At 49.9% G+C, this 13,123-nt stretch overlaps 1 protein-coding gene across 3 annotated transcripts in view; it reads left to right on the top strand.

Annotated features, from left to right (window-relative positions):
• The first annotated feature begins 3,732 nt into the window (after nucleotides 1-3,732).
• The window catches only part of DENND5B (DENN domain containing 5B), a 129,237-nt gene continuing 119,846 nt past the window's right edge, over nucleotides 3,733-13,123 (top strand). For 2 of the 3 annotated variants that reach the window (XM_075427879.1, XM_075427878.1), the window contains exon 1: nucleotides 3,733-3,862. In XM_075427879.1, the coding sequence (XP_075283994.1) occupies nucleotides 3,751-3,862 (112 nt within the window). In that variant the 5' untranslated portion in view covers nucleotides 3,733-3,750. Of the gene's footprint in view, nucleotides 3,863-13,034; nucleotides 13,087-13,123 lie in introns of those variants that run through there. The other variant, XM_075427880.1, reaches the window with a different exon arrangement.

Here is a 13,123-nt window from a genome sequence, read left to right as displayed (position 1 = left end):
GGGGACATCAAGCCCGTCCATGCCCCTTGTGGAGCTTTAAAACATCCTTTGTTGGGGAAAGGAGAAAATATTCGTAATCCCACCCAGTTACCTCTGATCATCCCCGATGTGCCTCACGGCACAATCCTACCCATCACTGCCTCTTCCCAGCCTGCACAAATGCTTTTTCATGGCATTTGGCTGATTAGTGAGCGTGCGCGGCAGTGCGTGATGCTTTGGGGCATCATCTTCGTTATCCTCTCACTCTTGCAAGAAGCTTCCACAGCCGCTTTGTGGACCTGCCTGTGACCGCTGTGGAATTTAAGCAATCGATCTTGCAAGTAGAGCTGAAGCGTTCGGTCTGTCTTTAAACCAGGGTAGCCTCTCTAGAGAAGCACTGGTTACCAGTGCAGGGTGGGTTTGGATGGTGAAAAGACAACCAAAATGCCTAGGTTCTGGAAAAAATGTAGTGCCAAAAGTCACAGTATGGAGAAAAGGCAGTTATGGACGTTGAGGGAACACCTTGGTGCTTTCCTGTGCAGCAGACCATGAGATAGCATGCCTCAAGCGATGGCGTGCGACACGGTGCACTTTGCTCGCACCTGATGTGGGAAGATTCCGTGGCACAACAGAGCACGGGGTGGGCACAAAGCGCTCCTGGGTGCTGCGAGCCGACTCTGCTCTGCTGTGCGGGCGCGCTCCAGCCGAAGGCGAAGGCCTCTGCTGCCTTTTCCCGGGAGCAGTTGTTTATACCGCGGTAGAAGAGGAAAGCGGCTTACAACGGACTCGGTTGTGCTCCTATCCATTTTGTGCTGACGTACGTGTAGCTGAAGAGTGAAAGAGGACAAATGAAAAATTAGTCATAAGTGGGTATCCAGACACACAGAATCACAGAATGGTGGGGGTTGGAAGGGACCTCTGTGGGTCACCCAGCCCAACCCCCTGCCGAAGCAGGGTCACCCAGAGCAGGCTGCACAGGACCGCGTCCAGGTGGGTCTTGAATATCTCCAGAGAAGGAGACTCCACAGCCTCCCTGGGCAGCCTGGGCCAGGGCTCCGTCACCCTCAGAGGGAAGAAGTTCTTCCTCACGTTCCGATGGAACTTCCTCTGCCTCAGTTTGTGCCCATTGCCCCTTGTCCTGTCGCTGGGCACCACTGGAAAGAGTCTGGCCCTGTCCTCCTGACACCCACCCTTCAGATACTTATAGGCATTTATCAGGTCCCCTCTCAGCCTTCTCTTCTGCAGGCTGAACAAGCGAAGTATTGCCACTGGGCAGGAAGAAAAGGGTCTTGATGTAACTAAAATCGCTCAGCTGAGGTCTGAAATTTTTGATTGTAATTGATATTGTTGTCCAGCGAGCTAGCTTTCAAGCCTACTTTCATTGTTAAAATCTCCAAAAAGTTACTGATTCCTTGGGATGAGAGCCACGAGCATGAAGAAGAGCTCCTCAAAGGCAGCACGCAGTGTCTAAAGCTAGACCAGCTTGGAGGGAAAGACTGGAACAACTCAGATGGAGGAGTTTAGATGAGAAACATCCAGGCCTGTGGGCATAACATGGCTGACCAGAGCCCAGACATGGCACAGTCAGGTCTGCTGGCCCTGCAGAGGGGCTGAGTGGCCTCATTGGGATGATGTTTGTGCCCAGAAGATGCGTTATATTAGATGAAGAAATCACTGCCCACATGAAGCTCCAGTGAGGGTGTCTGTGGGAGCTGTACGCACAGAAGCGGGAGCTCAGCCTCACAGCTGCTCCAGGAAGAGGAGCGAGTTTATTAGATTTTATACCTGCAACCTCATGCGTTGTGCTTTGTCTCCTTGTTTAACTCTGTATGTGTATCTGATTTTATTGAGACTGAAGTGTCTGTGCACTGAACTTCATTCAAGCAAAAAATACTGCCCTGTACAGAAGACAGCTAGGCCAAAGCAATCTAGAGCCACTTGCCACCCAAGGGAAAAAGGTCAGAACCGTTGTGTTAAATGTTGGGTTAATCTTAGAAGCAGTCCTAACTCATACACCCTTTAGAGGGGCTGGTGAAGCCTCTGTCTTGGCCTGCCTGGAGACCCCCGTGCCATCGGGCCTCCAGAAGAGAAGCCTGCGATGAGAGAACAAGATGGTGCTCCTCCACAGTAAGAGCAATGAGTTTGGAGTGAGTGTCCGAGACTGACTTTGCTCTTATCATCTGACTTAGAGCTGAGTAAGCAAACACATACAGTTAATAAACAAACCAAACTAAATAAAATAACCTAGCTCTCAGTGCAAAGTCGAGAAAATAACCGGTCTCCTGGCAGACTCCTGTGTGGATCCAGCAAGGTTCGGCGTGTTATATCCAGTGCTGCAACCACCAGAACCGGTGATCGTGACAGATGGCTCATCTTTTTTCTTGGGTATTGGGGATATTGGGAAGTGGGGAACGTGATCTGGCTCTTGTTTGCTTTCAGTAGAGCACTACAGGGAGCATAAAACTTGTTAATTCAAAGGGAAAAAGAGAGGGAGATGCTGATCCAGGTTGCCTCCAGGTAGGAAGGAATGGTTACTCCCCACACCTCCACAAAATGACCCATGCTGGATGAAATATCGAGTTGCTTGCACGCGTTTCCTGACCAAAGGCGCTTGTTGAATAAGGACAAATAAATCACGGCAATAAAAAGCGTGGCTCACGCTGCTGAGCGATAACTGGAGGAGGTCGTAAGAGCCCGCAGTAAGCAAAGGGTGAGACTGCACGTGCTGCCTGGACCAAGACCTCTGAAGAGATAGACACAGAAGGTGAAGGCAGACAACCTAGATGACCCACAGAGGTCCCTTCCAACCCCTACTATTCTGTGATTCTGTGAACCTTCTTAAAATGTACAGAAGGCAGAATTATCTGACATCATCATTTCGGAGGAGAAAATCTCAAAACTTGAAGAGAATTCATCTGTTTCCCTTCAAATGCAGGTGCTGCTCCCGATGGGCGGGCCGGTACCTTGGCACCAGGTCATAGCAACTGGGGGGTGTTCGGCAGCGGGCATAAACCAGTAAGAATCACAGAATGACAGCATGGTCGGGGTTGGAAGGGACCTCTGTGGGTCACCCAGTCCAACCCCCTGCCGAAGCAGGGTCACCCAGAGCAGGCTGCACAGGACCTTGTCCAGGCGGGGCTGGAATATCTCCAGAGAAGGAGACTCCACAGCCTCCCTGGGCAGCCTGGGCCAGGGCTCCGTCACCCTCAGAGGGAAGAAGTTCTTCCTCATCTTCAGCTGGAACTTCCTCTGCCTCAGTTTGTGCCCATTGCCCCTTGTCCTGTCACTGGGCACCACTGAAAAGAGTCTGGCCCCATCCTCCTGACACCCACTCTGCAGATATTTATAGGCATTTCTGAGGTCCCCTCTCAGCCTTCTCTTCTCCAGGCTGAACCAGCCCAGCTCCCTCAGCCTCTCCTCACAGGACAGATGCTCCCGTCCCCTCACCAGTGAGCGCGGTTCTCTTCCCGGGGGCGGCGGGACGGTGCTCGCAGCGGGGGAGCTCCCCTCAGCTCGCCCTGGGGGTCGCCGCGCCCACCCCCTCCCCCTCATTTTTAATTATCATTATTATTTAAACAGAAGCCACGCCCCCCCCACCGCAGCCCAGCGTTTAAATGCCCCGCGGGGGCGCTGCCCGCCCCGCCCCGCGCAGCTGACAGCGAGGCCGCCCGCGCGGCCTGCGCGCTACCGCCGGGGATGGGGGGGGGCGGCGCGCCGTGACCGTCCCGCGGGCGCGCCCCCGCCGCGCAGAGCCGCGCCGCCGCCGCCGGGATGAGCGGCAGCGGCTCCGCCGGGCCCGGCGCGGCCCCGTGCCGCTTCGCCCACTACTTCGTGCTGTGCGGCATCGACGCGGAGAGCGGGCTGGAGCCCGACGAGCTGGCAGGTGAGCGGCGGGGTGGGGGGGTCGGGCGCGTCGCCGAGGCCTCCTCGCCCCGCACCGCTGCGGCTCGCCGGGGAGCCGCTGCTTCAAAATGTCCGCTCCCACCCCCTGAGGGGGGGTTCGTCTCTCTGCTCCGCCGGCCCCGGCTGGGGGAAGGGGCCCGGCAGCCGTGGGCAGCCCTCGGCCCGGCGGGAGAAGGGGTCGGCGGGGGCCGGCGCTGGAGGAGCCGGGTGACCGAGCTCTGCGGGGGGGAATGGGGGGGGGGGGGGAGATGCGTTTCCTTCCCTGGGAAGGGGGTGGGGGGACCTGGGAAGCCCCGCATGGATTAACGGGATCGCGTCTGTAATTACGCTGCTTTATTCCCGTGTTAGGTCTGGTCGGGAACAGGCTTTCCGCATCCTTCCCTCCCCCCCCACCCCCCGAAACGGCTACAGAACCAAAGAGCAAAATTAGTGCTGCGGGGTCGAACTCATTCTCCACAGTATTTATTCTCTGGAGGGTTGGATTTGAGCTGACTATGTTGGGAAGAGGCAGTATTCCTTCCTAAATGTCGCTTGTGCTTAAATAAAAGGAGCCAAGTCATTTATTTTTTTTTTTTTTTTACACATCAAATTAATAACGGGGCTTAATTGCCGAATGAGGAGTTCCAAAGCCTGAAGCACCTACGTTTGACCGTCCCTGTGCGTGGGCACTGCGGGCGCTGGCAGCGGCCGTCGCCGTCGGGGTGGGCACCGCTGCCCGGCGATGGGCTCCCGGCGGGGTCCCCGCTGCCGCTGCGTCCGGAATTCCGGCGCCTTCTGCTCATGCGAGGGAAGGGCTTGGCGATGGCCACCGCCGATCGATGCGCCTGCGTTGGAGTTCGGGTTGTGGCCACCTCTCAAAGGGACATCCCGAGGAGCTGTGTCTTAGCGTGGGCACCTCCACCTCTTCCCCTCGCGGTGAGCACGCGGTGGCCCTGGGATCTCCCAGTCGAAGCGTTAGCCAAGTGTGCTTTAGTCTCTGTTTGTGTTTTCACACGCGTTCGTGACCGCAGTTGTGTGTTTTTGGTTTTGCCACTTTTAGTAGAAAACTCCTGGCTTGTGAGACATCTCCCAGCTGATGGCGTGCGGGGTTAGATTTGCATAATGTGACCTAGTTGGGGTTTCAGCTACTTAAACTTTGAGCCATCTCTAACTCTCCTATCTGACAAGAAACTATTTTTAAAGCAGTGTTGGCTGGCAGGCTGCGTCTTCCCTGATGAGTGCTCAGACTTTCAAACTCGTCTCTTGCTGGTTTCTGCTCCGTTTCCTGGCAAGGTGTGCAGGCGTCCGCTCGGGGAGCGCTGCTCGAGGACAGCCCGAGCGCGGGGCGTTCGTGCGGCGCGGTGGCTCGACTGCTGTGGTCGTTCAGTAGGTTTGGCTGAGCTGTTCCAGCAGCGTTAACCAGATTTCAAAGCTCGTCTCCTCTCTTTTCACTGTGAAACGTTTTTCAGTAAAAGAAGGGCATTTTGGCACATCTAGGCTGTGCCCATTTATAAAATACAATGCAGCTGTGAAGAATTTCAAAGAGAAATTACCACAAGGACTTGTTTTTAAAACAAGTGGGGCTTTTTTTTTGTTTTCTCCTTCCTCCCCCAGTAGGAAATTACAAATCAAAATGTCTTTGCAACTGTTTTAAACTAGGCACGGTCCAGCGTATGGTTTGATCAGACAAAAAAATTTTGTAATGCAGATTTGGGAGGTATCCTCAATACCTCGGAGGGTTGGGATGTGATAGGGGAAGAAGTGGAGTAACAGAACTATGATGGGACTTAATATTGCCGCTGAGCAGTGTTATATTTTTAGGGACTTGTGACAAGAGCTTTCGTTATCAGCTGGGAGCTCAGCAGTTGGAAATGTTAGAGCAGAACAGGGAGTGCTGTGAACCACAAATATAATGCAGCTGTGGAAAAATTAACTCTGCTTTTAGATGTAGCTGAGAAAACATTTCTGATAAAGCCTGGGGGCTATTAATGCCGCCGTAGGCAGGCGCTGGTGAGATGCCATCTAGAAATCTGCGTTACAAGTTTCAAAAACCAAGCTACTGTTTGAATTCATTACTGGAATAGGTGGGGAGAAAGATGCTCGAGGGAACAGAAAGTCTGTTGTGTCGCAGGAAACCCACAAATGAATGCTGTGTCTTTCCAAAATTGCTCTGACAACATTTTGCAGAAAGAAATGATCCTGTTCTTTTAGTTTCGTGCTACGTAGCTGTGATTGCTTTCCATCTTGCTGGCCTTGTGCTTAAAGATGTTGTTGAGGTCAGTCACGGCGTTAACGAAAAGTTGCTGCGACTTAAGCCGCCGTGCAGATCATCCCCAATTTAGCAAGAAAGTAATTAAGAACCTGCTTATCTCCAAACCTGTGAGTCCCTTTGCAGCTCGCGCACGCAAAGCTGAATGGGGCTGCGCGGGAGAGGAGGTGAGAGGAGCTCCTCTGCCACCCCGGAGCCCCTGGGGCCTCTCCTGGGAATGGAGAAGCAGGAGGTACAAAGTCCTCAAGGGATTTCCAGCTTCCAGATGGGCTTGCTGGTGACCGGCTGAGGCACGGACACCTCGCCGGGGCACGTGGCGTGCTACGGAGCTGCCGGCGAGTCAGCCCCTGCGTCAGCTGGAGCTCCCCGACCTGCACCCTCCCTTTGCTGGGGGACAGCCTGGGACCCACCCCTGCGTGAAGGCTTGCCTTGCCTGATGGGGTAAACCCAAAACCTCCTTCCATGTAAACCCTCTGCAGTAAAAAAAAAAAACCAAAACCAAACAAAAAACCCAAACCAAAAAACCCACATACCAATAAACCCTCACCTAATGCATCAGGCATGAAGTGAAATGTTTCGATGATGCTCTTGGAGGCAGGACAAAGAGCTACCTTTTGAATTCTTATTGTAGGGTTCTTAGGTCTGTCCACAGAATGAAATAAAATCAAGATTTTGAAGTTAGATAAAGTTTTGACAGTGCTTTTAGGGAAGCGTGACTTGCTATATAGTTCTTGTTCCTGTGGATGCTCAGAGCTTAAAATAAATTTTAGATGTGAATTATTTCTTGCCATGCAAATATTTGTGTTTGTTTTTCTCCTGCATGTATGCTATTTTCTGGTGCAGATTTTCCTTTTTTTTTTTTTCAATTGGAAATTGCGGGCTTTTGAAATGGACTCCTTTTGATTTAAGTGAATTAATTTTGAAAAGTAAAAAGCTGTTTGCCTATTGCTCAACTTGTTAGCATATCCAGGCATGCAGCAAAGTAGCATATGGATTATAATGCTGTCAAAACACTGGTTACCCTATCACAAAGCTCTCAGTCAAGGACGGAAGAAAAAAAAAATGTTTCTAGGGACTTGAGGGAGGGAGGGAAACTATCTAAGGATTTCTTAGCACTTCGTAGTTGAAGAGGTCAGAGAAGAAAGGTGGTGTATTTGATGTGAAATATTTTGAAAAGCATGAAAATTTCAGTATTGGTTTCTGTGCCCTGTTGAACTCCACTAAAATAGGATGAAGGGAGCTTTTCTCTCATGTTCAGGGCTGATGCAAAAGACATTTCAGTTCACTTGTATCTTCATGCCTACTTCTTTCAGGTAAAGCCATTTTGAGACTGTCAGCCTTGGAACTGCATGGGCTTAAATGAACTTGTTATAGTAAATACGTAATGTTACCTAAAACAAAAAGACCTAATTCTTCATTAAATTGTTTCTATTACATATTTTGTTATACCGTATGAACTTCAGAAGTGTGTGTGCAAGGCACAAGATTTTTCTGGCTGTAGCAGCTTTTGTGTTTTGCTTTGAGAGCTTATTAATTTTTGTAGTGTCTTGTTATAGAGCGTCACAAGCTACAATCTAGAAAAATCCAGAATATACATGACTCGAAAAGAAAATGCAATGTCTTTTATAGGGGAAGTAATTTAGTGCTCTGGAGGAAAGCAGAGAGGGAGTTGGAGGTGGGTGTTTCGTTCCCACGTGGAAGGACTGGTCTGTGCTCCACTGAGGATGCCGTAGCCGGCGCGGGTTGGAGGGAGAGAGGATGCGGTAAGCCAGCACGGGAACTGGGGCCTGAAGGACCACGCTGGATGATGCCTTCTGCATCTCACACTGTCAATATTGGTGGAGTTGTGGCAGCCCTCTCGCTGTGTGAAATGAGAAGTTTTATGGCTTTTTTTTTTTTCTCCACATAAACCTTAACATTTTACCTCAAGACTATGCTTATAGTGAGGAGACATTTTAGCTATCGTAGTTTGTCTAGCAACATATTTTGCACTGTCTAGTTTGGCCATTGTGTAAAGATTCGCTGGCTTGTCGTCCTGGTTCAGTCTATACCTTAGAGCTGTAGAGAGCTTCATTATTTTTAAGATAGCTGGCCATAAAGAAAATAAAATCAAAGCTGAGAGTGCTTACTGGTCGTGTTCACTGGAAATGTTGAGTATCTTGGGGAAGATAAACGCTACTTCTACCTCATGCTCTTTCCTTACAAATATCCAGATATTGGTAATTAGTTTCCCCCTACAATGAAATGTTACTTGGGTTCGTAGCGTTGAAAACAGAGGAGTGCGTGTTGCAGTGTGGCTAACTGTGCTGCTTACCTAGTAGGCTTATTTTTAGAAGGCTAAAGGACTTTTTTGTCCTTGTGTGAGCTTGGCACCCACACGCTCTCACCTTGCGGCGTCTCCCCACGGCCCGTGCGGTTCTCCATCGCGCTTCCTTCATGCCAAGTCACCCTGCAGTGCCAGAGGACTTGGTGGCATTACTACAGCCAGACAATGTCCCGTGTGCATGGCTTTTCTGAAAATAAGTAATTGGGTTTTTTTCCTAGTTTACTGGAAATAGACTGAGACATTTCCCTTGACCAAGGAATATCTAAACAGTTGGGGCTCCTGTTCATGACTTAGCTGCCACAAATGACAAGCAGGCTACAGGAGTTGTGTTTTTCATTTTTGAATTACAATCCGGAGTCGAGCAAAGCATTTTTGGAGGGATTGTCCAGGTTCAGTAACCTGGATGTGGGTGAGAGTGGTGCAGGCAGAGGAGAAGATGGCTTATGCCGTACAGCTGATCAAACTTAACGTGCACCTGAGAAGCGGTTGGAGCAAGTTGCTTGGGATTTCTGGTCCTTGCAGCGCTTGGGGAAGGGGTGGGACTCGAGCATTTCTCCTGCCCCCCATAAGAAGAGATGCTCAGCTGCAGCACTAAATCTTCTGGCTTTGTGGCTGGAATAAGCACGTCTCATGGATGAGGGACTGGATGGAGTAGCCGGCTCGCTGAAGTAACTCGCTTTTTGTAACTTGTCGTAATAAACAAGGAAATGCTGGGTATACATTTGGGAAATCTATTTGACAAAAGTCTAAGCTGGCTTAATATTTTGTTTGATCTTAGTCTGCATAAGTAAAATGTTTCTAGTTAAAGGGAGTATGGAGATAATCCCTGCTTCTGTGCCATCTCAGCTCGGTGCTGAAACAGAAATAATGTTTCTGCTGTCTTCTGCACCTCTAAAGCTGGGGGCATGGGTAGTTGCTGTAATGGTTTATTCTTAAACATGGTTGTGTGTTCTGTTTTGTTTTTTTGCTGCTGGGGAAAACCAGAATTACATTGTAACACCACATGGGTTGGTGGGTTTTTTTTAAAACAGATTTCTGAATTATACATTAAAGACTTAGCTCATGTAGGAGGATTTCTGCAGCCAAAGGAAACAGTGCTTTTTATAAAGAGTTGACAATATTATTGACAAGTGTCATCTCCAGTTACAATAATCTTTAATGAGGAGTAACTCTCTTGCTTACTTGGAAGACAGACCATTTGTGGAATTGCTAATGGCTGTGCCGTATTATTATGCTTTAGTAATAGCACTTTTATTCTCTATCTGTGCCAGAAAGACACTGGATTTAAATGCTCCCCCAACCCTGATGTGACTATTCTGTTATACATTTGTCTTCATCTAATTTTTTTATACTGTATTCCCCTATAAATAAGGTATTGATTGGATTGGAAGAACATCATTATTCCTATCAATGGCACTGACTCACTAATGGTAAACCAAAGAGAACGTCTTGTACTTTTTTGCCAGATAAGCTGCTGTTTTCATTTCCACTTAGAAAGACTAAACCCTCGTGCGCTCTTAGAGGCTGTTCTGCTGCCGGTGGCTGTTGCAGTGGCACAGAAGACGATGGTGTGACCACGTACGCGAGGGGGTTTTCAGTGAAAATCCTGGTGACCGGTCCGTTGATGTTGTGGCAGGTTGCCTTTTCCCTTCACGTGGTGTAAGCCGCAGCAGTAACCGAAGTGCTGGCAGGCAGAGTGGCTGCTCTGCTCTCCTCTGTAGGAATGACCTAAATCCAACCCTAACTAATCTTGTTCCTGCGCATCGGGCTTGAAGTCACCGCTGGCCTCATCCCGACGGCTTAGCCGTGCGGCGGCCGGGGAGAGCCGGGGACCCCGGGACTGCGGCCGCCTGCCGGACCCCAGGACCAGCCTTGGGCGACGAGCACCGAAAGGCAACTGCGAACGTCCTGCAGAGCCGGACCAGGCCTCCACGCTGGGTGTTGGTGGGGAGCGTGAGGGAAGGGGGTGTTTCTGAGCCCACGTTGAAGGTGAACATCCCTGTTGCCAGCGGAGAGGCTCCTGTGTCGATGCCCGCGTGCGCGGTGCTGCTGACGGCGCCGGAGGATGGCCGCCCTTCTGAAAACGGGAGAGCAGGAGCCGTAAATGTGTCGGAATCGCTCAGCGCAGTGCGTGACTGTAGTATTGATTTCTCTGCTCAGCTGTTTGCCCGTGGAGCCTTTCTGTCCTCGCCAGAGTGATTTTCCCAGCGCCGCGGGAGCTGTGCCAGCGCCCTGACGCCGTGCCCATGGCGTGCCAACGCGCAGCTCGCCCTGGGAACACCTCCACAACGGGCTGCCTCAGCAGAGAGGGGCTGAGCTGCACGCCAGCCAGCAGGACAAGGGGGTCAGGGCTCTCCTGCCTGCCTGCTTTCACCTGCTTGTCATGGGCTGATCAAGTTGTCCTCAAGGCCAGCTCGTCCCTGAAACGTGCTGGCAGCCGTACAGCCCGCAAAGCCTCTGCGTGGGCTGGTGCTGGGTAAGCGGCTGGCACGCTGCTCCCCGCTGCAGTTGCTGCTCTGCTGCAGTGAGGGTTGGAGGGAAAGAGAAATGTGAATGAAGGAGGAAAAAAAAACCAAACAAAAACCCCAAACCCCAGCGTGTGTGCTTTGATCCGGTTAATGCGGTGGTGCTTGGCTGGGGCTGTTTGAGATCATGTAGGACCACTCAGGTGTGTAGAAGATGACATGTAGCTTGTTCAGCTGGATGTTGTGTGTATGGAGACAAGCTGTAGCAGTCAAAATATATGAACCTTCATGTAGTTTTTGAGTACAAATAACCTACGAAATTTCTTTTTTCATTATCTACCCCTTTACCAGAAAATGGCAAAAAATAGGTATGGTAGGAAAAGTTACATTGAGGAAAAAAAAACTTGGTCAGGAAGCAGTAGCCTTCACTGTGATACTTTGGTCACATTAGCCATATAGATAATCTCAAAAGTAATTAGGGATGAAATGATGATGGGCTATCACAATAAAAGACACATACTGTGGAGATGACTAATGTGTAACAGACTGCTGGGGTGTCAGATACTGGCTCAAAGAAGCTTCTGTTACATTACCGGTATGAAAATATAAACAATTCAGTTTGTGCCCCTTGCTTGGAGTCAAAGATAGTCTTACTCAGCTGTCTGATCATTAGATCTTAACTGAGAGCTGTCTCATTAGGACATCCTAGGCTTGATGAAAGTGCCTGGCTGGAAATGTGAAGTCATGCTCCTTCAAGGTGTGGGGTTCTGCTGCTTTTGTCCTCCACCTACCAACCCAATCCATGACAAATAATGTCAGAACATCCAAATGGATGCTTAAAGGATGAAAAGGAAAGAGTATTCCCTTGCTAATATATAATCCCTGTAGAGTAGTCTTGAGGGACCTTGGTAGATCTCTGTGACTCTTTTCAAGTTAACAATACAAAAATTAACTCCTAGTAGAATATAATGGGGGGGGGGGAATATCTGGTTTTGGTGGATCTGTAAAGAAATGTCATTCTCTCACTGGAGAACAACCTTCACAATTTCATACGAAAATGTCAGCAGTTCTTGTTTTGTGTTCAGAGGCAATGTTTAAACGTGTCAGTCTTGGAGAGTGAGCTTGCTGCTCCGCCTTGGAGCGTGAACTTGGTTTTGCTTTACAGTCATTTTATTGATTAAATTGCAGTAATAATTCTGGAACCTAGTAGCAATTTTTTTTTTTTTTTTTTTAAAAACAAGCTGTATAACAAATGGAGTCAAACCGTGCTTTGAAGCTGTGCGAGTGATAGGTTGCACAGCATGAAAGCCAGGAGAATCCTCTGTCCACCCCTTTCTTGGTATTCTCTTGTCATGTTAAAGACAAACATGTGGAAGGGTGAGGGGGCTTAATCTCAAACAGCATTCTGTGTAACCAATGACAGGATTAAAAAAAAAAAAGCAAAGCTCAACTGTCATGGGCGTGTGGTGGCTGCTGCTTTTCATGGATGACTGCAGTTATCCGTGTAAATTTGCATTTTCCCCTTAGCATCTCTATAAACCTGTGCTCATTTCCATGCATCGCGATTTTCGCGGGCAAACTGATGGGCGTGCGGTGGCACGCGGCGTAACGCGGTGCAGTGCTACCTGTCTGAGCAGTAGCTGCAGTGACAAGGGAGAAGCCGGTGTCACCGTGGGTGCTCCTTACACGGGGCCGCCCAGGTGTCGGAGGTGCTTTGGGTCTCTGCTGACTGACTGGAAGGAAACAATGAAACCCAGCGCTCGCTCAACTGGTGGTTTCCCAGTGAAATGCTGATCAGATGGGCCGAGAGGTCTGCTTGGGCCTGACTGACGTTCGGGCTGCAGCTGGAGCCCGCTGGGAGGGGAGGATGCTGCCACGACCCAAACAGGTATTGCTGACACTGGCTTTAGAAGTCTGATGGGTCCTGGAGCCCAGGTTCTCGCTGACCTGGAGACTGCTTGGAGGGTCCAAGTCCCTGATTCCAGAGCCCGCCTCTCCTGCTGTTTTTTTCCAGGTTGCTGCTGAGATGAATCCGGCCAGATGGTGTAAATACCTGCTGCTGGGCCCTCTGGTCTCCCATGAGCTGCTCAGGAAAGAGACTCGAGATTTATTTTTCTAAATTCAAACTATGAAGTATTTGAGCAAAGAATGCAATATACAATTGAGTAAATATTTGGCTTTTCATTGCTGAGGGAGGGGAGG

This window comes from Opisthocomus hoazin, chromosome 8, assembly GCF_030867145.1.
Source record: "Opisthocomus hoazin isolate bOpiHoa1 chromosome 8, bOpiHoa1.hap1, whole genome shotgun sequence".
Lineage (NCBI taxonomy): Eukaryota > Metazoa > Chordata > Aves > Opisthocomiformes > Opisthocomidae > Opisthocomus > Opisthocomus hoazin.
This window is presented reverse-complemented; position numbering and strand designations above follow the sequence as displayed.